Raw genomic sequence first — 27,179 nt, 5'->3', positions numbered from 1 at the left:
GAGCAAACAAAGCATTATACGTTTCAAAACCTTTTTTTTTTTTTTTGAAATAATTACAGTAATACAGGCAATAATTGTCATGTTAGAAAACCCACTTGTTACCTAACTTGCAAAACTCAAATAAAATGCATAATATTTGTAAAAGTATTTTTTCGGTGTGTTATCAAAAGGTGTGATGAAGGTATAGCGTGGCCATAAGGTTTTGTGCTAGAGCAGAGTTTACTGTCAATGCAGTAAATGTCCTCACTGTGCCATATGACTCAATCTATACTTTAGCTGTACTTTTCAGATGCATGTGAGGTATATGTGCAGACTCTACCATGGTATATGCCTCTACATACAGTAATGTATGCCATTATATGGCATAATGTAATGTAAAATGCTGTATTTGATGCCATCTATCTCCATTTTTTAGATACTACTTTAATCAGTTCCTCTTTCTTGTATCCTGCTGTATGTTCACCAATTACAAAACACAGTTTTACAAATGAAGACGTAATTAAAGAGGTTTTGGGTGATTTGGTCTGGTTTCACTCAGAATTCCCCAAAATATGTATGCATGCACACACAAAGACAGGTATTCTTATCTATATCTGTGATTGTGCGTATTGTACTAAGACAAGTGAAAATATGGTGAAATGTTGGGAAAAAAAGGTGCACTTTTGGTGATCTGTTGTGATCGTGTATAAGAGGATAAAAAGGTCATCCAGGATCAGTTCCGTTTACCCATCTTGCGCTCTGTGTATGATTTGGTCCCAACTAAGAGCTAAAGCATGCTGCATGCACAAATGGGTCAAGCAAAGGAAATCTATTATTCATTCTATTTAGACAACAGAAAATTAGACCACTGTTTATTTTTTTTTTCTTTTACTGACAAATAGGATGAGATTTTTCATGTTCACAACATATAAAAAGCTTTTTGTGCAAAAATAAAAATTTACACCCAAAAGTTCAATCAAGAACTAGAAGTAGAAATTAGCAGCCATGGTGCTGCTCCTCTTGAGGACCCCAGAGAGAGGCTGCGCAGGAGCTGCAACTATATCTTCCAGGGACGAGACTGAGTCCATGTCGTATTTTGCAGCTCTTCTGAACTTCACTTTTTCAGTGGGTTCAGTGATTTTCTCTTTATCACCGTTGGGATAAAACCATCTGTAGTAAAACATTTTCATTAGTATTCCAGTGGCGTACAAACCTAGTAGTGTCAGGATCACAGTGCGTGGATTTAAGGATCTCCAGCAGCCTGCATACTCAAACTCCTTCCTGTACCAGAGCCCCAACAGCATCGTTGTGTCCAAAGCTATGAAACTATAATAGAGTATCAACTTCAGTTTTATGCTTCCTGTTGATACATTAAACCAGCAGAAGTACCAAATGAGTCCAACAGAAGCTCTGTAGAGCCATTCCCAACCAGAATGTTCCATGTAATTTGTTTTCTGGCTCCAGGCCGCTAAAACCAGCAGCATCCACAGGGACAGGAAGTGAGCTATGATGTAGCATGGCAATACACTGCAGAAGAGTGCCAGAGCAGTTACACGGGGAATGATCAGCAACAAGTTCCACAGGAAGTAGACACCGGTGGAGATCCAACTCATCTTGCGTTTTTTGGGAAGATAGATACGCATGCTGCGGTGGTACAAGGCAATGCTACTAGAAATTGCAGCAGCTGATGTGAGGATTTTTAAAGCTGAAACAGAAAACCATTGCATAAAATTTAACTTCACCTGAATATGTGATATATATCCATATGATCACTGCAATACTGAAACTGAGCTTGAGAATGTACTGGTGTTTGAAATTAATTGATTGAGTGAATGAACCAATGACTCATTCATAAAAAAAAATGAGAAATTTGCTTTTGGACTGTATCAGCACTCTCGGAATACTATTTGGATATTATTAAATTTTTTTAAATTATTATTAAATTTGAGAACAGGAAAACAAACAGTTATATTAAAATAACAATCAGAAGCCATTTCACCTCTCTCTTTCCACTTCTTGCTGACTTTAATGGAACGCTTTGGCTTTTTTGTGTTGCTTGATTTAGGTATAACTTAAACTATAAATTAAATCTGTACCAGGGCCTTAAAATGATTTAAATGACAATTACAAAAAAATATCATATTTCCATAAGAGTGTCCCTAAATTAATTTCAGACATTTTTGAAGACCAAGGAGAGGGAGTGGCCATGGTGGAAGATCCAATCTGGATCCTGAATGTGCTCTGTACAGGACATCCAGACTTAAAACTGTGACACGTTTGACACAATTGACCACAACATTCTTTTGCATAGACTTGAACACTTTGTTGGCTTTAATGGAAGTGCATTAGCATGGTTTAAATCGTACTTATATGACCGCCATCATTTCGTAGCAGTGAATGAAGATGTATCATACCGATCACAAGTGCAGTATGGAGTACCTCAAGGCTCAGTACTAGGGCCGCTACTCTTCACGCTTTATATATTACCCTTGGGAGATATCATCAGGAAACATGGTGTTAGCTTTCACTGCTATGCTGATGATACTCAGCTCTATATTTCTTCGCGGCCCGGTGAAACACACCAATTTGAAAAACTAATGGAATACATAGTCGATATAAAAAACTGGATGACGAGTAATTTCTTACTGCTAAATTCCGAAAAAAAACAGAGGTGTTAATTATAGGACCTAAAAACTCTGCTTGTAATAACCTAGAACACTGTCTGAGACTTGATGGTTGCTCTGTCAATTATTCGTCATCAGTTAGGAACCTAGGTGTGCTACTTGATCGCAATCTTTCCTTAGAAAGCCACGTTTCTAGCATTTGTAAAACTGCATTGTTACATCTAAAAAATATATATCTAAATTACGACCTATGCCCTCAATGTCAAATGCAGAAATGTTAATCCATGCATTTATGACCTCAAGGTTAGATTATTGTAATGCTTTATTGGGTGGTTGTTCTGCACGGTAAGTAAACAAACTACAGCTAGTCCAAAATGCAGCAGCAAGAGTTCTTACTAGAACCAGGAAGTATGACCATATTAGCCCGGTCCTGTCAACACTGCACTGTCTCCCTATAAAACATTGTATAGATTTTAAAATATTGCTTATTGCTTATAAAGCCCTTTATGGTTTTGCACCTCAGTATTTGAATGAGCTCCTTTTACATTATAATCCACTATGTCCAATACGTTCTCAAAACTCTGATTTGCAATTTGATAATACCTAGAATATCAAAATCAACTGCGGGTGGCAGATCCTTTTCCTCTTTGGCGCCTAAACTCTGGAATAACCTACCTAACATTGTTCGGGAGGCAGACACACTCTTGCAGTTTAAATCTAGATTAAAGACCCATCTCTTTAACCTGGCTTACACATAACATACTAATATGCTTTTAATATCCAAAACCGTTAAAGGATTTTTAGGCTGCATTAATTAGGTAAACCGGAACCGGAAACACTTCCCATAACACCCTATGTACTTGCATCTACGCTAATATTTGTCTGTTTCTCTCTTATTCCGAGGTAACCATAGCGCCAGATCCAGTCTGTATCCAGATCAGAGGGTCACTGCAGTCACCCGGATCCAGTACGTGTCTAGACCAGATGGTGGATCAGCACCTAGGAAGGACCTCTACATCCCTGAAAGACAGCGGAGACCAAGACAACTAGAGCCCCAGATACAGATCCCCTGTAAAGACCTTGTCTCAGAGGACCACCAGGACAAGACCACAGGAAACAGATGATTCTTCTGCACAATCTGACTTTGCTGCAGCCTAGAATTTAACTACTGGTTTCGTCTGGTCAGAGGAGAACTGGCCCCTCAACTGAGCCTGGTTTCTCCCAAGATTTTTTTCTCCATTCTGTCACCGATGGAGTTTCGGTTCCTTGCCGCTGTCGCCTCTGGCTTGCTTAGTTGGGGTCACTTCATCTACAGCGATATCGTTGACTTGATTGCAAATAAATGCCATCACTGAATTCAATGATGAACTGCCTTTAACTATCATTTTGCATTATTGACACACTGTTTTCCTAATGAATGTTGTTCAGTTGCTTTTGACGCAATGTATTTTGTTTACAGCTCTATATAAATAAAGGTGACTTGACTTGACATGTACAGTCTCAGAGAAATTCCGAAATATAATGTCCTCATATGAGGCCACAGGGTCTTAATTAAACATTTTAGAATGTTCTGCTGTATTTAGTGATTAAAATACTACACTGAGGTGCTGATTGCAAACAGGCCCGGTCCATTATTTTATGGAAATGGCATGAGCTTTGATATTTGGGATATGGCTGCTTTGAGCTGTTTTTGACTGGCCACAGGGCTTTTTTTTGTCATGCAGACCTGGCAACCTTGGCTGCCATGCCAGTTTTATAAAACATGCAGTTTACAGACATACAAGAATTAAGATCTGAAATTTAAAAAAGTGCTCTAGTTTTGAGACAGACCTGTAATAAGCTCCAGCTCTCCTCTCTGTAGGATCCTAGACATCATGAGTGTGAATAGTGGGGCACTTTCAGAAAATGTCTCAAATAGACGAAGCATCTGAAGATCGTGGTTCATGCACATGGTCATGCCCTCTCTGAAATTATTAGTGTAATGAATAAAATCCATCGTGGAGGTCTCTATCACCCCCGCATACCTGTGAACACAAGGTAACTGCTTAAACTCAAGCAACACTTAATACAACAAAACTTGACAACAATGAGCCCACAGTTTGGATTTTATAGATTATGAAGTACTCGTTTTATTTAGATTTATAAACAGATTGACTTTCAGGTTTCATTTAAAATATGTTCATCTTCGTCATTTTGAAGACTAACAAAAGTCTTATGGGTTTGGAAATACATGATGACTGAATGATGATGAAGTACTCTTATTTCTGTAATAAGGACTCTTGCTAAAAGTGTACTAAAGAATACTGAAAATTGAGAAGCAAACCTGAGGTAGACTCCGAGCTGCAGGAAGTGAAATGGTTTGATCAATGAATGCCGGGCTGTAAATTTCTCCACCTTGCTCTCAATCTTCTCCAGTGAATCAGAGTACCAGAGCCAGCTGAACACCTGTAACAACACTGAAGAGCCCAGCAGCAGAAAAATCATCACTCCCATATACACATAGGACCCATCCTGATAGAATGACACAACAGTCCAAATGTCCAGCGCTATATCCAGCAGAAACAATAACAGTCCTACCAAAGTAAACAGATACTCCAATAAAGAACCATAAGGAAAAGAATCCTGAGACTCCACCATGATTCAGTCCAGCGTGATAAACCTTACAGCCTGACCATGTAATGTTTTCCTGTAAAGAGAGATATAGATGTGTTCTGTTAAAAAGTTCTGAAGCAGAAAGTCATTTACGTCCACTAATAACGTCTCCCGTGGCACATCTTAAAATGATTATTTGTCAGAAGGTGTGTCCGGGGCTTTGCAGACCGATTGGTGTATAACGATGTGAGTGATGTGAGTAGAGATTGGAACACATTGGGGGAATGGAAGTCCCCCGTTTTCTTTAAAAACAGTTTTTGGTTTGTCAAAGTAATATTGTCGCATAACAGATGTAATAGTTGTTACATCAAAGCAAATTTGTCTAGGTATAAAAATATTTTTGATGCGTATAGGTGATTTAGCGACATGCAAACCATTTAGCTACATGTTATAAATATTATAGCTGGATTATAAACTGGTATTTTAATGTGATATTACTGGTTTAGTTTATCATATATACATATTGTTTCAGAAATGCAAACAATTAAATATTGAAATTTAAAATTAATTTGGTTGGGTTGATGTTGTAAAAGTTAACTTTAAGAAAAGAAGGAAAATTAATTGTAAAAGGAAATTAATAAATTAGTTTTTAAATTATGATTTATTTGACATGGGTTTGAATCTCTGGGGGCTAAACTCTCACAGTAGTTGGAAAATGCAGTTCCAAGCTGTGCTTCAGACTTGGTGAACAAAATCTGCCGTCAGGTAACATGTAGCACATGGCTCTAGTTACTCAGAAACAACAAAGCAAATAAACCATTAGGGCACCTTAAGGACACTGAAAATATTCTGGCTGAATTTATTTAATACTTCCACAAAACATCAGTGGAGTCCTGTCAGAAAAAACTGGTGTGATATCATAACCCATGATGTTAGCTTGCATTCACATAGCACAAGACACATGTTTGAAAGAGCTAACCAATATCTAACTCTCCAGACTCATGACGCAAGACATTTATATGCCTGTGAAATCCAACTGAAAGAAGTACTTGTCTGTACTTGTAAAAAAATGCTAGGCTGTTTTGCTATATAAATCAAATACATTTTAATGTCAATTTTAAATGATATGACAGGATAGCTATATTACTTGAATTTTTACTGTATTTTCCACATGCATTCCAACATCGTGTCATTTACAGTGAATCCTAGGTCATTTGTCCAAAGATGTGCTTAAAATCAGGGACAATTCAAGGATTTTCATTTCAGGGGGTCAGCCCCCAAAGACAATATAAAAAAAAAAATAATAATAATAAAATGTTTGACATAGATTATGGTGGCATACTAAACCTTGCAGTATTCAACTGTACTGCATAAGTTACATTTGAGTACTGAATAAGCCAAATTCAAGTCTGACTACTGACACACACACAGACACATATACACTCAACTCTGTATAGCTGTATTTGTGAGGATATACACTGACACAATGCAATCTTTAATTCTTGACCCTAAAACTACCTATCAGAACTAAGTGCCTCACACAAACCCTTACCCTAAACCTACCCTCTCAGAAAGTAAGGACCGGGCAAAATGTCCTCACTTTACAAGATTGCCCTCACTCCGACAGTCCAAAATTCAAACTTGCTCTTATAAAGATAGCTGTACAACTGCATACACAAAAAATGTTAGTTGTAAAGTTGTAAAATAATTACCTTATATTAATTCTGCTTTGTTGGTGCAAGGATAAATATCCAAGGTAACAGTTCTGAGATGCATCAGTGGTCTTACAGCTCTCACCAAAGTCTAAGTGTTTTAATGGCCAATCAAAACAAAGTATTTATGTTCACAGGTGCTGAATGAACGCCAGACATTTCTATGCCTATGAAATCAAAATGAAACTGCGCAAGTGAAAAAGAAGTACTTGTTTGTACTTGTAAAAGAATGCTTGTTACAAACTGTGTATGCAGGTGTGGGAACCAGACGAACGAGGAGGAATATTTTATTGTTTATGTCCCTTTCAAATGAGCTCAACTTACTGCATGATGTGCGAAAACAAAATCAATTATCCACCGTTCAATCCATTATTATCAATGAACCAATATAATATATTTCCATTGCAAAAGTTTTTGGTAAAATGATCACAGTTTGTGAATTTTATGGATCTTCGGAGTATATTCACTTACTAGTGAAAGTAAATTTTTCTAGTTGCATTTAATAAAACTTACTAATGCAATGATCATGGGCATGGGTTTGAATCCCACCGCTGCCTGCATTGGTTTAACCAAGACCGGGAGGCCCTGCATGTACTCGAAAAAAGAAGCCCGCTCTCCCTGGCAGCAGCCAGGCCTGCCATAGACATGTGAGTCAAACAACATGTGTTTTCCTATCCAAACTGGATGGTAGAAAGAGGGTATGCTCTTTTGGTGGTCATGATCATAAGTGCGCTCTCAAACATTGTGTGATCACCAGTATGATACAATTTCAAACCAACAAGTCATAAGTGTGTGGATAAACCAAACCCTACTCCCACCAACAGAAAGTATGTACATCATAAGATTTTGAGTACTCTTCAGAGCTTATCTCAGAGAATGGACAGATTTGAGGCAAATCATTCCTTTTTCTGATCCATTTGTTCCCCTGGCCAGGAAAGCATTCTGCCACCTGTGCCATGGGGAAAAGAGGCTGTAGATGAAGATGTGCTGACTATTTTTTCCCCCAACTAATTGTTCGATGTGTCCTCAAATGTGCTCAAACTAAAGGCAGTGTCTTGCCTCAAGGGGTTGCAACAGTTCATTTATCACAAGCATGTGTTAGTGAGAACAAGCAGAACCTCTGTGGTGTATCATATAATCCACTAGGGTAGGGCGAAGTCTATACGCTGTGCGGTCTCTAGGTGACTAAGTTCCTACTGACTTGTTCATGGCCCTGTCTAGCATCTCTGAGAACAATTCACATCCCAGTTGTGGCAGCCAATATCCTGTCCAGGTAAGGGCCTGGATTTTCCTTATTGTCAGGAATGGTACTCTCTTATAGTACAGTAGGACTGCTCTTTCCTAGGGTGTTCTCAAAATCTCAAGAATGGTCAACAGGATTGTTGTTTGCTTTTCCCTCTCTTCCGCTGATTCCTCAAATCATTCAGAGGATCAATGAGGGTCATTACTCAGTGCCAATGGTGGGTCCATGCTGGCCAGGAAGGCCATGTTTCCAGAACTGATTAGACTGATACAGGGCTGCCAACGGCAGCTGCCAGCTCAAGCGGATCTTCTGTCACAGACAGAGTGACAGATTTGGCATCCAAACCTGACTGCTCTGCACTTGTGGGTATGGTCTCTGTGTAGTCTTGTCTCTCAACAGTGAGATGACACAAAACATTGAGCAAAGCTAGGGTCCCATCTATCCAGGCCAATTTCTCTCTAAGATGGAAATGTTTTTTTTTTTTTTTCTCAGACTGGTGTGTGAACACTAATGTCGGAATCACACCGCCAGTGACTTTTCACCGCCTCTTTTATTTAACTCTCTCACTAAGTCTCAGTCTAAATGGATTTTCTTTGCTCTTTGCTCTGCTAAGCAGGTAGGAGAGCTCGGTGTTCTCTCTGTTAGTCTTCTGCTAAAATTATAAATGATATGGAGTTAATCAATGGAGTGATATTCCTTTATAAGTCCTTTTGAGCTCATTGAGGTCACAATAAAAGACAGTTCCTGTGCCATTTTGTGCCAACATAAGTATGTTCTGTGGAGACCATATATAGGTTAAAAGGTCTCCTTAGGGATTTCAGTCTGGTTCTTTTAGCTGGGGAGAGTCAATCCAATGATTTTGTTTACTCTCATGGGTTTACATGTGACGGCCGGCATTGCATCTCAATTACTCGCCCCAAATTTGGCAATCTCTTCTCAGAATTGAAATTGTCAATAATTGTTCTATTGTTAAATTTTTCAGTTGCTTCTGACTAGTGGCACTAGGAATGATTTACAACATCCTGTTGCCTTTCTGAGGAATTTGGCTCATGTTTCAACCACGGTCCTGATTGACTCTTTAATTTGCCTGGTTTGGGTCTGATATGCTACAGGCTGGAATGAGAGGTAGAGGTGAGTGTCAGCAGCATAGCAGTGGTATTTAAACCCATGTATCTTAATGACAGAACATAATGATGCCATGTAGACAGAGAAGAGAAGTGCTCCAAGAACTGAGCCCTGAGGTACCCCAGTAGTTAGATGTTACGACTTGGACACCTCAACTCTCCAAGATACTTTGAAGGACCTATCTGATAGATAAGACTCAAATCACTGGAGTGCAGTTCCTAAGATGCTAAGATGGAAAACATGTGAGTCCGGTAAATGGCAGAATATTCATTTTTGAGTGAACCATGCCTTTAAGAATCAAATATTGTAAGATGTTTTTCAAATAATTTTATGCACTAGATTGTAAGAAGAATTATCTAATAAGAGTCAAAATACAGTGCATATGTTGTAATGAACCAACTTTATGAATCTTAGATTTAGTTTTACTCTTTTTGGAGTTTGTCAGCCCACTCTCATTTTAATTTCCATGGAAGAAACAGAAAAGTCATATGGGTGTGTAAAGTCATGATGGTAAACATATGATAACACTAACATTTTCAATGTAACAAGAATTTGCAGATATAATATAAAATATCTGTATCTGTATCTGTTTCTGCATACCATTGATTTTTACAGTACTGATGCATTATTTGCTTCATATTAATATGCTTTAAATGTTGACGAGATGTTAGGCTGTTTTTTTTCAACAGGGATACTAGCATTAAATCTAAAAAAAAAAAAGAAAAAAAAAAACTCTGAACATAGCATCAAGTACATCCAAATCCACACACACACCACCACCAAGTGCTGAACTACAAACATGATTCCAAAAAAGTTGGGACACTGTACAAATTGTTAATAGAATGCAATGATGTGGAAGTTTCAAATTTCAATATTTTATTCAGAATACAACAAAGATGACATTTATTAAATGTTTAAACTGAGAAAATGTATAATTTTAAGGGGAAAAAGGTGATCTTCAATTTCATGGCATCAACACATATCAAAAAAGTTGGGATAAGGCCATGTTTACCACTGTGTGACATCCACTCTTCTTTTTATAACAGTCTGCAAACGTCTGGGACTTGGAAAGAAGTTGCTCAAGTTTAGGAATAGGAATGTTGTCCCATTCTTGTCTAATACAGGCTTCTAGTTGCTCAACTGTCTTAGGTCTTCTTTTTCGCATCTTCCTCTTTAAGATGCGCCAGATGTTTTCTATGGGTTAAAGATCTGGACTGTAGGCTGGCCATTTCAGTACCCGGATCCTTCTTCTACGCAGTCATGATGTTGTAATTGATGCATTATGTGGTTTGGCATTGTCATGTTGGAAAATGCAAGGTCTTCCCTGAAAGAGACGACGTCTGGATGAAAGCATATGTTGTTCTAGAACTTGGATAAACCTTTCAGCTTTGATGGTGCCTTTCCAGATGTGTAAGATGCCCATGCCACACACACTCATGCAACTCCATACCATCAGAGATGCAGGCTTCTGAACTGAGTGCTGATAACAACTTGGGTTGTCCTTGTCCTCTTTAGTCTGGATGACATAGCGTCAAAGTTTTCCAAAAAGAAATTCAAATTTTAATTTGTCTGACAACAGAACAGTTTTCCACTTTGCCACAGTCCATTTTAAATGAGCACTGGCCCAGAGAAAACTCCTGCGCTTCTGGATCATGTTTAGATATGGCTTCTTTTTGACCTGTAGAGTTTTAGCCGGCAAAGGCGAATGTCATGGTGGATTGTGTTCACCGACAATGTTTTCTGGAAGTATTTGGAAACTCCTTTCTGATATTACTCCACTATTTTTCGCCGCAGCATTGGGGGAATTGGTGATCCTCTGCTCATCTTGACTTCTGAGAGACACCGCCACTCTGAGAGGCTCTTTTTATACCCAATCATGTTGCCAATTGACCTATTAAGTTGCAAACTGGTCCTCCAGCTGTTCCTTTTATGTACATTTAATTTTCTGGCCTCTTATTGCTACCTGTGCCAACATTTTGGGAATGTGTAGCTCTCATGAAATCCAAAATGAGTCAATATTTCGCATGACATTTAAAAATTTCTCACTTTCAACATTTGATATGTTATCTATAGTCTATTGTGAATAAAATATAAGTTTGAGATTTGTAAATTATTCTCTTCCTTTTTTTACACACAATTTGTACAGTGTCCCAACTTTTTCGGAATCATGTTTGTATTACCTAAGAAACCAATAAAATTTAAAAGACAATTATTTGACATGCTACACATGAATACATTAAGATATTAAAGGTTAATTCAAGTCCACCCAAAATATATGAAAATTCGGTCATTATTTACTCACCCTTATGTCATTCCAAACCCATATAAATTTTTCTTCTTCTGTGGAATATAAAAGAAGACATTTTAAAGAAAATTGGTATCCAAACCGTTTCTGTTCCCTACTGAATTTCATTGCATTTTTTTTGTCGATATAATGAAAGGAACCAAAACTGCTTGGTTACCAGTACTCTTTGAAATATTTTTTAGATTAATAAATAATTATGTATTTTTTCATTTTTAAGTGAACTATCATTTTACAGTTCTCGATTGCTAACACACTATAACATTCATTTGGCCCAATATTCCAAACCATTCATACAGTTCTCGAAACAAAGACATATTTCTCAAAACTTTTAACACATTTCACCTGTTTGCACACACATTCCAATTTGCTCAGTGTTTTCTGCAAAACTCTACACAAAAGGGGGAGGGGGAGGGGTTAAGGGGCCAAAGAACATTTGTTCCTGATGAAATACGGGCAATACTAGTTGATCATGTTTTTGTGCATGTGATGACTGTGAGGCAAGCTGGCAAACGAGTTCAGCCGAGTGTGAGCAGATCGGGACTATCATTCGAACATTTAGAGAAGAAAAAACCTTCCTGATATTTGCCAAAAACACTGTGCAGTAATCTACAGCGTCTTTATACTACTGTACTTACACAGAATACGTTTAGGAACATTATTGGATGGCGTGCCATTGTGAAGGTCCCTGGCCAGCATAGATCAATATGACATTTTGTGCTACCATCAGTCACCGGGGTTCTCCACCATCAAGCTTCCTTGGGCCCTTACAACACAAAACATCTTTTGGATTTCCTCAACCATCTTTTTGGTTCCATTTTCCAACATAAAGCAAGAGAGCCAGGATGGGCCGAACAGCCTCAGTATGTTGTAATTTGGGATAATTTAAGTTTACATCATGCTGCTCTAGTCCACAATTGGTTCAATGAACATCCCAGAATTTCTAACATATTTCTACCAGCATACTCCCCATTCCTCAGTCCCATAGAGGAGTTTTTTATGCATGGCGGTGGAAAGTTTATGATTGAAACCCTTACGTATGTGATAAGACACAGCAGAGCATATTTAATATTAATAATTTTAATAATAAGAGGTTTTAGTAACAGTGTTTTGAATCTCACTGAATCTCACTGGTGTTTTCTAAGCAAGGGATTATTGTTAGATTTGTGCATCATCTAAGGCCAAAGTTAGATTTTGACTTAAGATAATATATTTTGGACTAGAATATTTTGTTTAGACCTGGAAGCTTGAGGTTTGTGCAAGTTTGTGTACAGGTTTGAGATTGTTTTTAAAATTGTGAGTTATGAGAAAATTATGAATTTTTTCATGAATTGTGTGTCAGCAATCGAGGAAAACTGTAATCAACATTTCTATATTTCACATTGTCTTAAATTAAACAATTTATTAGTGTAACATAAACAGAGCGACACACGTTTTGAAATTTAGGGAAAATGTCAACATGATTATGAGGTCACTTGGTTCTGGACATTGTACCATGACAGCACCGTAATACATTGCTCTGGGTACAACTTTGCTCTCCAGTAGACTTCCAGATCAAAAATACATTTTACATTAACATACATCACAATACATTACGTCAGTTAATGAAATATACTCTTTTACTGTAAATTCAGTGGTTCTGGCACTGTGATTTACTGTGATTTTAAATAAATTATAAAAACAAATTTTGAAGGGGGAGGGGAAAAAGTTTAACCAAATACTAGAAGTAGAAATTATCAGCCATGGTCTTGCTCCTCTTGAGGGCTCCGGTGAGAGGCTGCACAGAAGCTGCAGCTATATCTTCCATGGACGAGACTGTCGAGTCTGTCAAGTCTGTGTTATATGTTGCAGCTTGTCTAAACCGCCCTTCACCGGGTTCAGCTATTTTTGGATGAAACCATCTGTAGTATATCATTTTCACTAGTATTCCAATGATGTATAAACCTAGTAGTGTCGGGATCACCATATAAGGGTTTAAGGAGCTCCAGCAGCCTGCATACTCAAACACCTTCCAGCACCATAAGCCCAGGAGCATCATTGTGTCCAAAGCCATGGAAATATAATACAGAACCATCTTTACTTTTATGCTTCCTTTTTTCGATACATTAAACCAGCAGAAGTACCAGATGAGTCCAACAGCAGCTCTGAAGAGCCATTCCCAACCAGGATTTTTCATGTGATCTGTTTTCTGGCTCCAGGCCACCAAAACCAGCAGCATCCACAGAGACAGAAAGTGAGCAATAATGTAGCATGGCAATACACTGCAGAAGAGTGCCAGAGCAGTTACACGGGGAATGATCAGCAACAAGTTCCACAGGAAGTAGACACCAGTAGAGATCCAACTCATTTTGCGTTTTTTGGGAAGGTAAATAAGCATGCTGCGGTGGTACAAAGCAACGCTAAAGGCAATCCCAGCAGCTGATGTAAGGGACTTTAAACCTTAAAAAGTAAAGCATTGGATGTAATTAAACAATAGCAAATGAATATGGGAGTGAGGTATATAATTCCAACCATGCTGATGTTGAGGCTCTGAGCAAAACACAGTAGTTGTGCTGTTGAATGAATCAGTGTTTGGAATGATTTGGTTGAGTGAATGAACCAATGACACACTCATAAAGACTTGTTACCATATCACCACATCTTCTTTTTGGAGTTTTCAATGTGAACACACTAATCATACTAAAGCTGTTTGTTCACATATCTTCTTTTGAGAAATTATAATTATAACAATTGTGGCTTTAAACAAATGAAAACTTGACTTGTCTGTACTGAAGTGCTATGTATTCTAATTTTATGTTTTACCTTCCAGATCTCCACTACAGTCTCATAAATTGTTCAGAAACGCATGATAATTATGACCTTAAAGTAAAGAAAAGTGATCTGGATTTGAGACAAACCTGTAATAAGCTCCAGCTCTCCTCTCTGTAGGATTCTAGACAAAATGAGTGTGAGTTGTGGGGTGTTTTCAGAAAATGCCTCAAATAGACGAAGCATCTGAAGATCATGTTTCAGTTTCACAGCCACATCCTCTCTTACATTATGCCACATGCCATTTCGGAAATTATTAATGCAATGAAGAAAATCCATTGTGGAGGTCTCTATCACCCCCGCATACCTGTGAACACAAGGTTCTTGCTTTTATTTAAGCAACACTTCATAAAACTGAGGCTCCCGAATCTCTGAGGTTTTATTGAAAATATGTTCATCTTCGTCATTTTGAAAACTAACAAAAGTCTTATGGGTTTGGAAATACATGATGACTGAATGATGCTGAAGTACTCTTATTTCTGTAATAAGGACTCTTGCTAAAAGTGTGCTAAAGAATACTGAAAATTGAGAAGCAAACCTGAGGTAGACTCCGAGCTGCAGGAGGTGGAGTGGTTTGATCAATGAATGCCGGGCTGTAAATTTCTCCACCTTGCTCTCAATCTTCTCCAGTGAATCAGAGTACCAGAGCCAGCTGAACACCTGTAACAACACTGAAGAGCCCAGCAGCAGAAAAATCATCACTCCCATATACACATAAGACCCATCCTGATAGAATGACACAACAGTCCAAATGTCCAGAGCTATATCCAGCAGGAACAATAACAGTCCTACCAAAGTAAACAGGTATTTCAATAAACAGTCAAGAGGAAAACACTCCCGGGTCTCCACCATGATTCAGTCCAGTGTGATAAACCTTACAGCCTGACCATGTAATGTTTATCTGTAGAGAGAGATATAGATATGTTCTGTTAAAAAGATCTGAAACAGAATATAAAGTTTACGTCCACTCATAACTCCTCAGACATTTGAATTATTGGTCAGGTGTCATACTGCAGTGAGTGGTGTCACATGTGACCAGACTCACACGCATTGGTTTGAAGTGGGAAGTGTCAATGTCAGACTCTGTTCGATGTTTTGTGTGTGTTCTGCTTTCTATGTTTCCTTTTGCCCTTATTTGGTCCTTCCCATTCCTGTCCTTTTGTTCATTTGTTCAGTTGTTCCCCGTTTAGTTCATTTGATCCCAGGTGTGTCCCATTGGTTACTGTGGATTTAAAGTTCTGGCCCTCTTTTCCCGTCTGCTGTTATTTCTGTCATTTCATCTAATGTGTTTTATTTGTTCCCAAGCTTTGTGTTCATTAAATACTTTGGTTTTTGCATCACTCCTCATCTCCTTGCTACTTCATTCTTGTGCTCCAAGTGTGAATCGTGACAGAACAGTGGAAGGAAACAAGATGACTATGGCTGAAGACAGGCTTTGGTGTCTGCGACAGTCGACAGAGTGGTTGGGAGTTGGAGAGGTCCTAGAGTTCTCCAACCAAGTGAGCTGGTTCAACGCCACTCTCGGTGTCTGTTTTTGACTGGGGCTGAATGATGACATAATCTGCTAAATCAGATAAATCTTTCCACATAGTCTTCCCCTGATCAAGCTGGTTAATCATGTCCTGGACTTAAATGGAGTGAGTCTCTGAGTAGAAGAAGTTCAGAGCAATCATCATCCAGTCCCTCCTGAAAACCACCGGGCCTTGGCAGGACCCTCCACATACCTGGCCAAATGTTCTGATGCCCCTTCTCCTCCCAGAACAGTCTCTTTCCTCAGCCCAGAAATGCCTGCTGTTCATCAGTCAAGTCCGCTGGCAGCTGCTGACACAGGCCCGCCAGCCGCCACTGACTCAGGCACAACGGCCACTGCTGACTCAAGCCTGCCATCTCGAACCGTAAGAGGGGTTGAGGTGATAAGATTTCCAGCAGCCCTCATCCTTGCCTCTGAATCAGCTCCAGCCCCAGAGCTCACTCCAGTGTTGGCTCCTGAGCCCCAGTTAAGCCCAGGGAGGACTTCCGAATCCCAAGTTAAGCACAGAGAGGATTCCAGTCCCCGAGTTCAGCCCCGAGAGGGCCTCAGAGCCCGATATGCTCTCAAAATATTTTTTTTTGGGAGGGTGTAGTAGAGTTCTAGCCATAGAGACTGGGCCTGCAGACTCGGAGGCTGCTCCATCATGGCCTTCTGAGCTCTCTGCAATGTAATTGCTCGCTGAACTGTCTGCTCCACCATGGCCCACCTGGTCTCCCTGCACCACCATGGTTCCTTGATCTGCATGCTCCGCCATGGCCTCCTGGACTTCCTGCTCATCCATGGCCCCTGACCTCCCTGCATCGCCATGGTTCCTTGTAATGCATGCTCCACAATGACGCCCAGAACTGCCTGATCCGCCATGGGTTCCGGAATGGGTACTACCTTGGATGCCTACTGTCCTGAGCAGTCCTGTCCTGAGGGACCTCCAGTGTGCCCACTCCCCCTCCACATTGGATGTTGTTGGGCACACCTTTGGGGATGGGGAAGTAATGTCACACTCTGTTCTATGTATTGTGTGTGTTCTGTTTCCTGTTGCGCCTATTTGGTCCTTCCTGTTCCTGTTCCTGGCTCTTTGTTCATATTATTCAAGGTGTTCCCGGTTTAGTTAATTTGATCCCATGTGTGTCCCATTAGTTACTGTGTATTTAAAGTTCTACCCCTTGTTTCCTGTCTGCTGTTAAATGTCATTTCGTGATCTGTTTCCGGTGTTCCCAAGCTCTGTTCATTATAATTTGGATTTTGTATCACTCTTTTTTTTTTTCCTCATTCCTTCGTTCACATGCTCCCAAGTGTGAATCGTGACCATCAAATATTTGCTCATTATGTTGACTTTATAAATATAATGTCCAGTACTGAGCAGTGATTCTCAGTCCCCCCCCAAAAATTTGTATAAATAAAAGTACCTTGAATGCAATGCATTTCTTTCTTTTTTCTTTTTATTAAAGTGTCTGCCAAATGTATAAAAATTAATTGTCATTTTTAAATACGACTAATATATCCATAAAATATTTGTCTCATTCAGCTTGGGTCATGTTAACAATGTTGCTTATAGTTAGACCTGTGCCACTGATGGTAGTAATTAAAACTCCACATTAATTGAATCCATAATCTGATTTTAAGTATATTATGTTTACTTTTGTACAATAGTCAGATGATGACTTTAGCAAGCTATAATTTCCACAATACTGGGATCTTTGTATAAGTGTAAAAAGCGTATTCTGGGCAGTTTTGCTATAGTATTTATTTAATTATTCATATATTCTTCTATGAATAGAATTGTTTAAATCCATGTCTTAAAGTATGACCAACAGTAATAGGCTGCTGATCCTTATTTCAGAAAACAAAATAAAACCGCATACATTCTCTGTACTAAACAGTTAAAGTAATACATAGTTACTCAAAGTAAATAAACCATCAGGGCACATGAAGAACATTGAGAATAATCAGACTAAACTGATTTAATACATTCACAAAACATTCAGTGGAGACCTGTTAGAAAAGTCCCTGACCAGAACTGACGCAATTTCATAACCCATGATATTAACTTACATTCACATAGTATGACTAGTCACATATAAAGAGCTAACCAATATCCAACTCTCCAGACTCATGACTCCAGACATGTCCATGCGTATGACACCAAAATGAAACTAGAGCCAACAGCAAATACAGGAACTTATAGTAGGGAACCTTCACTATTGTGTAATAAAATCGTAATGTTACCCTGGACCACAAAACCAGTCTTAAGAGTAATTGTTATATTTTTTTTTTAAATGGAGATCTATACATCATCTGAAAGCTGAATAATTAGTACAATATTTGGTCAAGATGCAACTATTTGAAAATCTGGAATTTGAGGTCAAGTCAAGTCACCTTTATTTATATAGCGCTTTAAACAAAATACATTGCGTCAAAGCAACTGAACAACATTCATTAGTAAAACAGTGTGTCAATAATGCAAAATTATAGTTCATCATTGAATTCAGTGATGTCATCTCTGTTCAGTTTAAATAGTGTCTGTACATTTATTTGCAATCAAGTCAACGATATCGCTGTAGATGAAGTGGGGCTTTAGTTGTCCTGGTCTCCGCTGTCTTTCAGGACAGTAGAGGTCCTTTCTAGGTGCTGATCCACCATCTGGTCTAGACACGTACTGGATCCGGGCGACTGCAGTGACCCTCTGATCTGGATACAGACTGGATCTGGTGGCCACGGTGACCTCGGAATAAGAGAGAAACAGACTAATATTAGCGTAGATGCCATTCTTCTAATGATGTAGCAAGTACATCTGGTGTTATGGGAAGTGTTCCCGGTTCCGGTTTACCTAATTAATGCAGCATAAAAATCCTTTAACGGATTTGGATATTAAAAGCATATTAGTATGTTATGTGTAAGCCAGGTTAAAGAGATGGGTCTTTAATCTAGATTTAAACTGCAAGAGTGTGTCTGCCTCCCGAACAATGTTAGGTAGGTTATTCCAGAGTTTAGGCGCCAAATAGGAAAAGGATCTGCCGCCCGCAGTTGATTTTGATATTCTAGGTAATATCAAATTGCCTGTGTTTTAAGAATGTAGCGGATGTAGAGGATTATAATGTAAAAGGAGCTCATTCAAATACTGAGGTGCTATAAACCATTCAGGGATTTATAAGTAATAAGAAATATTTTAAAATATATACAATGTTTGACAGGGAGCCAGTGCAGCGATGACAGGACCGGGCTAATATGGTCATACTTCCTGGTTCTAGTAAAAACTCTTGCTGCTGCATTTTGGACTAGCTGTAGTTTCTTTACCAAGCGTGCAGAACAACCACCCAATAAAGCATTACAATAATCTAACCTTGAGGTCATAAATCCATGGATTAACATTTCTGCATTTGACATTGAGGGCATAGGCCGTAATTTAGATATATTTTTGAGATGGAAAAATGCAGTTTTACAAATGCTAGAAACGTGGCTTTCTAAGGAAAGATTGCGATCAAATAGCACACCTAGGTTCCTAACTGATGACGAAGAATTGACAGAGCAACCATCAAGTCTTAGACAGTGTTCTAGGTTATTACAAGCAGAGATTTTAGGTCTCATAATTAACACCTCTGTTTTTTTTTTCCAGAATTTTGCAGTAAGAAATTACTCGTCATCCAGTTTTTTATATCGACTATGCATTCCATTAGTTTTTCAAATTGGTGTGTTTCACCGGGCCACGAAGAAATATAGAGCTGAGTATCATCAGCATAACAGTGAAAGCTAACACCATGTTTCCTGATGATATCTCCCAAGGGTAATATATAAAGTGTGAAGAGTAGCAGCCCTAGTACTGAGCCTTGAGGTACTCCATACTGCACTTGTGATCGATATGATACATCTTCATTCACTGCTACAAACTGATGGCGGTCATATAAGTATGATTTAAACCATGCTAATACACTTCCACTGATGCCAACAAAGTGTTTAAGTCTATGCAAAAGAATGTTGTGGTCAATTGTGTCAGACGCAACATTAAGATCCAATAAAACTAATAGAGATATACACCCACGATCAGATGTGTAAAAAAAAAAAAAAAAATTATCAGAAAATATAAATATAAATAAATATATATATGACAATTGCCTTTAAATTTGTCCAAATGAAGTCCTTAGCAATATATATTACTAATGATAATAAAAAAAATATATATATATTTTTTATACATCATAGAACATGATTTTTACTTAATATCCTACGGATTTTTGACCCATACAATGCATTGTTGGCTATTGCAAAAAAACTGGTTTTGTGGTCCAGGGTCACATATAATTAGATCCGATCTTTTTGGATATCAGTTTATTAATTTACAGATAAGGTAAATTTGTTTCAGTGTAACCTTTGATAACAACCAACAATTTTGTTGAGAAATCCTGAAGAAATGATAATAGAACTGGAAATATTAACCATTTAGAAATTCAATTATGGGATCAAACCCAAATCCTTTTTTATGTGATAATTCACCCAAAAATGAAACTTGTGGCATCATATACTTAATTTCATGCTGTTCCAAATCTCTGTTACAAAATATATTTTGAAGGAATCTTTTTTTCGGAGACATTTTTTTCAAAATTTCTTCTTTTATATTCCACAAAAGTCATTCAAACAGGTTTGGATAGACGTGAGTATATGACAGAATTTTAATTTTTGGGTAAACTATCCCTTTAAGAATCAAATAATGATTATTTTTTTATTGTAAGATGGTTTAAAGTTTATTTTTAGATTTCTTAGAGGACTCTTTTTTTGATCCTACTGTAACGGATTCCAAATTTTGACACTTAAAAAAAAAAACCCACAGATCTTGATTTTTTTTGTCTCGAGACAGTTTGACATTCACCTTACATGATTTGAAAGATTTTACAGCGCACCGCAATAAAATAAATGACCATTCATGTTTTCATAACCACTGGCCAAATTCAAAAACAAAACAAAACTAAACTTAAATCATCTTTCTGAGCAAGGGGGCCCTACGCAGCTTGCATACTTTGAGTATAGGAAGGATCGGCTCTGCTACTAAACAATTTTCGTAAATTGCATTAACAAATTTGACGAAGTTTATGCAACCTACTGGTCAAAATATATAGACATTTGACATGTCTGCTTATAATTTATAAATAGTTTGGTCAATAATCATAACATTGGTCTCATTAAATTCAGAACTGCATACTGAATCGAACAATACATTATTTTCCTATGTTCCTTTCTTGTCATCACCAATTGCTGAGTATTGTATTAAAATGCTGTATCACCAAGTATCTTTACCCGGAGTCTCGAAACCCTACTCCAATAGTCAAAACCAGCTCAGATTTACCATCTTGCTCTCTTAAACGTTTTAAAGCATGTTTCAAGCAGAAATTTGTCAAAAAAAAAAGGAAATCCATATTATTAATTATTTACACAACAGAAACTATATCACTGTTTTCAGAGATGAGAAAATTATTTATTTTTCAAAAAAGATCATTTAAAATTCTACAGTATTTTATCAAAACATTTCTGTACAAAAATAAGGTATTCTGTGTAGAAAAATACATTATACATACATTTTTATAAATAAATAATGAATTGTAATAAATGAAGATGAAATTGTTTGTGTGTGTGTGTGTGTGGGGGGTTCTACTTTTTTTCTTTTAAAAAGTAGAACCAAGAACTAAGAGTAGAAGTTAGCAGCCATTTTCCTATGTCTATTAGGAACTCCAGCTAAAGTTTGAGTAGGAGCTGCAGCTCTAGTGTGACTTGAATTCCTTCCCGAATCCGTCACGTCATAACATAATGCCACTTGACTGAATTGCCTTTCTTCAGTGGGCTCAGTGATTTTCTTTTCATCACAGTTGGGATGAAAATATCTGTAGTACATAATTTTCACTAGTATTCCAATGGCGTACAAACCCAGTAGTGTCGGAATCACCATATACGGGTTTAAGGATCTCCAGCAGCCTGCATACTCAAACACCCTCCAGCACCAGAAGCCCAGCAGCATCATTGTGTCCAAAGCCATGAAGCTATAATAGAGAATTGACTTAAATTGTATGCTTCCTGTTGATATATTAAACCAGCAGAAGTACCAGATGAGTCCAACAGAAGCTCTGTAGAGCCATTCCCAACCAGAATGTTCCATGTAATTTGTTTTCTGGCTCCAGGCGGCTAAAACCAGCAGCATCCACAGGGACAGGAAGTGAGCTATGATGTAGCATGGCAATACACTGCAGAAGAGTGCCAGAGCAGTTACACGGGGAATGATCAGCAACAAGTTCCACAGGAAGTAGACACCCGTGGAGATCCAACTCATCTTGCGTTTTTTAGGAAGAAAGGCACGCATGTTGCGGTGGTACATAGCAACGCTACTGGAAATTGCAGCAGCTGATGTGAGGATTTTTAAACCTGGAACAAAAAAAACATTGCATGTTATTAAACAATATCACATGATGCATTAGTGCTGTTCTTCAGAATAGTCACAGCTAGTGATGGGTGCTTTCAAAACACTGCTCTGTGAAGCTTGGAAACCTTTGAATCATTTAAAATGAATCATTTGTTTTGAACCAGTGATTCAGAGGGCGAAAACTGCCAAAATAATTTCTCTAAGTATTTTGGCATAACTGTTTTGAAAGGTTTTGAGATTTCAATGGTTTGCCGCTAGGGGCGATCTCCATGAACCTCTGAACCAGTGTTTATTTTTTTTATATGATAGTAGATCATTTGTAATTGTTTTAGTTGTAATTATTAGTCTTGTTGATCTGATTAAACAAGCTCTCCATAAAACAAACAAAACAAGCCCTACAAATAGTTATTAATATAATAGATCTGCTATGCTTCTGCATCACAATAAGAACTGAAACTTGCTACTGCCAATACATCCACAGATATGCTTATGTAGGCATGTATGTAATACTGCTGCTGCACATGAAATAACCTACGAATATAGCATACATGCAATCACCCCCTAGCAGATCTATACAGGTGGAGCTGGGGAGGGGGAAGGGCTTGGATTCTGAATGAAAAGAAACCAATCAGCTGCGCTGTGTGAATAATTATGTGATTACATCAGACTGAGTTGGAACCTTTTGATCTGCGCTATCTAGAGTTTCATGACTTGGTAAAACATAATATTATAAATGACACTTTATATTTAATGGCATTATATGATTTGTTAATTGCATTTAAGAGATTGCACTTTCAAAAAAACTTAACAACTGGTTAAAATGGATATGTTTGGGCTGAGTTTTGGTGTGGTGTTTCAGGTGCTAAATGATAAACAAATGACTCACAAAGAATTTTCCAGAACGGGTTCATTCTCACTTTACTTGGTTTAGGGACACATAAGAATTATGATCTGAAAAATAATTAGGTAGGTGCTCTGGATTTGAGACAGACCTGTCATAAGCTCCAGCTCTCCTCTCTGTAGGATTAAAGACATCATGAGTGTGAGTTGTGGGGCACTTTCAGAGAATGTCTCAAAAAGACGAAGCATCTGAAGATCGTGGCTCAGGTACACAGCTATACCCTCTGTGAAACTATTAGTGTGCTGAAGAAAATGTGTTGTGGAGATCTCTATCACTCCAGCATACCTGTGAACACAAGGTAACTGCTTTAACTCAAACAACACTTAATACAGCAAAATAATATTATAAACAACAGTTTATTAAGATGTCTAAATAGTTTGAGTCCTGTTTCAGTTCTCAATCACATCTGTGTGAACAATGTTTTTAAGTGCTCTATTTTATTGAGCATTAGTCTTGTAAAACATAAGTATACTTAATTGTAGCTACTGAATGTGCACTTGCAATGTATAATACTTCAAACCTTAAAAGTTAACAGCATTTCAAAGAAATATAAAGATCTACTCAATTCCTAATTAATTAGGTCAAAAAGCACTCTAGTTCAATTAATTGCATTTACAGTTTTTCTCAATCGCTTTGTCACACTTTTCGAGGCATGATTAATATTCTCTAAACTGAAAGTGTAATTGCTAATTTGAGACAGGTAGGATTCAGCTTACACCACTTCTCATTTATTTTTCTAATTTATTCTCATATATTTTACTCATTTATGGTATCTGTAAACAGTGATTGAGAGTCACACACCTTTGACTGTAATTCAATTATGTGTAAGAGTTCAATGCTGCAAGCAAATCGATGTAAACAGAGCCCAATACATTACTAGAAAAAATAAATAAATAAAATATATATATATATATATATATAAATTATTATTATTATTTTTGCAAAAGTAATGCCTCGTAAATAATTGTGATTGTGTTATATAAGTTAACTGAAAATTCACCATTGCTCATTAATTTTTACACACTCTTTTGTTGTCCATTTTCACCACCACCACCACACATTCTGAAAATTGTCTGAAAACATGGCATTTAAAGTATATTCTTTTGAAGTATATTAATTCAGTAATAAGCAGTCTTTTTGTAAACGTATGCTAAAGTGTACTTCCTCACAACAGTATTCAAGGTAGAGCTGAAGAACTTGTTCGGGCTTAATTTCTATCATCTTACACGGGCTCGGGCCGGGTTCGGGCTTGCGCTCCGGTTTGCGCGGTAAACGAGCGGTCATGTGATGTGTTTCGATTAGCGCGAGAAAGATGAGAAAATGAATGCTGAGCAGGTGTAACGGAGGCTTGCCTCTGCGGATTACGTTTTGGTTGCACCAGCAACTAAAGCAAAGTCTGAAGTGTGGAAAAGTTTTGACCATGTTTATAATGAGAATAATGAGTGAATAATGACGCACCATCAGTGAGTGCAGGAACGAGCTGAAGACATCTACAGTGCATTCAATCATTTTCCTCCACAAAAACATGTAGACCTAGTCTAATCTCTGTGAGTAAAGGTTTTTCAAATGATAACTACATATTCATTGAGTCTTAAATGCATAATGTTGACAGAGTATTTACGCTAATGTTGGCATTATTCTTTTATTAAATAAAGCAAATCCGGCGGAGCCTTTATCTTAATTTCGTTATTGCCAAATACCCATCTTAATTTAAAATTTATCTTAATTAAATTATTTTTAAATGACTCGTTTTTATTGGTGCGTTGGTTTATTTATAGGTTAAATGAGCCTATGTCTAGAATGCTGAGATGTTATGATGTCACAGAGGACTTATTTTATTTCTTTATTCCAACTTCCAAGTGGTCTAGTCTACGTTAGTTATGAGTAAATTATGTTAAAACATGAATAAATTTCTCATTGTTGGCAAAAGGCAAAAGAGCTGTGTGCGTGCGCACATTTGAATAATGTCGGGCTGTAAACGGGTTCGGGCTTTAAAAAAGCTGTCAATCAAAATGTACTTGTCGGGCTCGGGTCGAAACCTGTCGGGCTCGGGTCCTGTCGGGCCTAACTTTTAAGGCCCGATTACAGCTCTAATTCAAGGACAATTGAGTAGCAAATCTGTCACAGACCTGAGGTAGACTCCGAGCTGCAGGAAGTGGAATGGTTTGATCAATGAATGCTGGGCTGTAAATTTCTCCACCTTAGTTTCAATCTTCTCCAGTGAATCAGAGTACCAGAGCCAGCTGAACACCTGTAACAACACTGAAGAGCCCAGCAGCAGAAATATCATCACTCCCATATACACATAAGACCCATCCTGATAGAATGACACAACAGTCCAAATGTCCAGCGCTATATCCAGCAGGAACAATAACAGTCCTACCAAAGTAAACAGATACTCCAATAAAGAGTAATGAAAAGGGAAGCTCTCCTCCATCATACCCAGTGAGAGAAAACTCACAGCATAATAAAAAAAAGGCAAAATCCCGAAACAGAAAGTAAACTTTGGGCTCATTCATAAACTCCTCCTTTAAATGTAGAATGTAGTGATATCACAAGCATGTGACTACCAGACTCTGGTTCAAAGTAGGAAATGCTCACTTCTCTATAACAGAGATCAGGGGAAATGCCAAATAATTGCTTAATTTCGAAATATAAAGTTCAATATTCCGGAAAAAGAAAAAGCCTCAAGTGGTAGGCACTATTCTCAGCTAAAAATGAAAATGAATTGCTAAAATGTAGGCTATACTTTGAATGCCATGTACTTCACTTTGCATTAAAGACATCAAATACATAAAGTGTACAAATGCAAATCAGTTCTGTTGACTTCTGAACAATAAACAAAGCCCAATGAAAAAACCGAGCCCTGAAACAAAATGTGTTGAGTGCATTAAAGTAACATTAAAGAGTGTCTATTTACACCCGCCTTGTCGGCAGAGGCTATTAGTACTGCATACTATTTTATAATGTACAATACAATGTTTACAATATTGAGGTACAGATATCTGCCACTATTTGCACTAAATAGCTTCTTATCAGTGTTGGGCAAGTAGCGTCGCTACAAGCAGCGAAGCTTCTAGTTTAACTACATTTCTCAGTAGCTTGGTCGTAGCTTCGCTACTTTCTGAATCAAATAGCTTTTCAGTGGCGAAGCTCTATTTTTACCAAGTAGCGCGGTAGCTTCCACATAAGCTACATTTTCGCAAGCATTTCTGAAGCTCAAACTCAGATCGGGAAATACAACTGCTAAGATCACTGATCCTGGATCAGTAGTGACGCGACGGCGCTACTTCATCTTGCTCGTGTTTACGGTGGATAGCAACCAACCATCTTCATGATGCATTACCGCCACCTTCTGCTCCGGATGGTAACACTGCTTGGCCAGTCAGGAAAAAAAATATTTGATGAAATAATGGCATAGGATGAGGTCGGAGAACAGTTAATCCTGAGGAGTGAGTCGCCTACCTCGACAAGTACATGACACTGACCGAGATAACAGAGGGAAAATATATGTTTTCAGATGCTGCTTGTAAAAAATTATCAGGGTCCCTATAGGAAAATATATTTACCAATTTATTTCTTAAAATATATTGTGATATATTATAATATATTATTTTCTTTTTATTTCTAATATTTTATATATTTGAATACATTTAATAATATACTGATGACACATATATAATATATTGCAAAATATACAAATGATTGCCGCTTTCAATATATTGCAATATATTGGACAAAATAAATATATATAAGAATATATGCCTAATATATTACATGATATTTTCCAATATTCTGCAATTATTTATTTTTTTCACAAGGGCCAGCCTGGCCATTTTTTTTTTTTTTTTTTTCTGTTTGGAGGTCTTGCATTTTGTTCTGCAAAGTCCTACAGTATATTAAGCATGCCCATGCAACATGTGCATACACTTACTTGTGTGCACATTGTTAATTACATGTATTTT

At 37.7% G+C, this 27,179-nt stretch overlaps 2 protein-coding genes across 4 annotated transcripts; both read right to left on the bottom strand.

The window, feature by feature from the left end:
* Nucleotides 1-834: 834 nt before the first annotated feature.
* Nucleotides 835-26,470, bottom strand: LOC113090824 (XK-related protein 8-like). Of its 3 annotated transcripts, XM_026256435.1 has the most exons (4): nucleotides 6,908-7,079; nucleotides 4,927-5,289; nucleotides 4,434-4,627; nucleotides 835-1,684 (listed from the first exon to the last, which is right to left on the bottom strand). In XM_026256435.1, the coding sequence occupies exons 2-4, from the start codon at nucleotides 5,238-5,240 to the stop codon at nucleotides 963-965; spliced, it is 1,230 nt and encodes a 409-aa protein (XP_026112220.1). In that variant the 5' UTR covers nucleotides 5,241-5,289; nucleotides 6,908-7,079; the 3' UTR covers nucleotides 835-962. The 3 variants fall into 3 exon arrangements, with proteins under 3 accessions (XP_026112220.1, XP_026112219.1, XP_026112218.1); XM_026256434.1 differs by lacking the exons at nucleotides 4,927-5,289; nucleotides 6,908-7,079 and adding an exon at nucleotides 25,344-26,466; XM_026256433.1 differs by lacking the exons at nucleotides 835-1,684; nucleotides 4,434-4,627; nucleotides 4,927-5,289; nucleotides 6,908-7,079 and adding exons at nucleotides 21,362-22,315; nucleotides 23,306-23,499; nucleotides 25,344-26,470.
* Nucleotides 13,057-15,387, bottom strand: LOC113090825 (XK-related protein 8-like). The gene is made up of 3 exons (XM_026256436.1): nucleotides 14,924-15,387; nucleotides 14,475-14,692; nucleotides 13,057-14,016 (listed from the first exon to the last, which is right to left on the bottom strand). The coding sequence occupies exons 1-3, from the start codon at nucleotides 15,235-15,237 to the stop codon at nucleotides 13,298-13,300; spliced, it is 1,251 nt and encodes a 416-aa protein (XP_026112221.1). The 5' UTR covers nucleotides 15,238-15,387; the 3' UTR covers nucleotides 13,057-13,297.
* Nucleotides 26,471-27,179: the final 709 nt, after the last annotated feature.

Source organism: Carassius auratus, unplaced genomic scaffold (assembly GCF_003368295.1).
Source record: "Carassius auratus strain Wakin unplaced genomic scaffold, ASM336829v1 scaf_tig00214021, whole genome shotgun sequence".
NCBI lineage: Eukaryota > Metazoa > Chordata > Actinopteri > Cypriniformes > Cyprinidae > Carassius > Carassius auratus.
The sequence above is the reverse complement of the archived record's forward strand: the minus strand, read 5'-3'. Positions and strand labels throughout refer to the sequence as shown.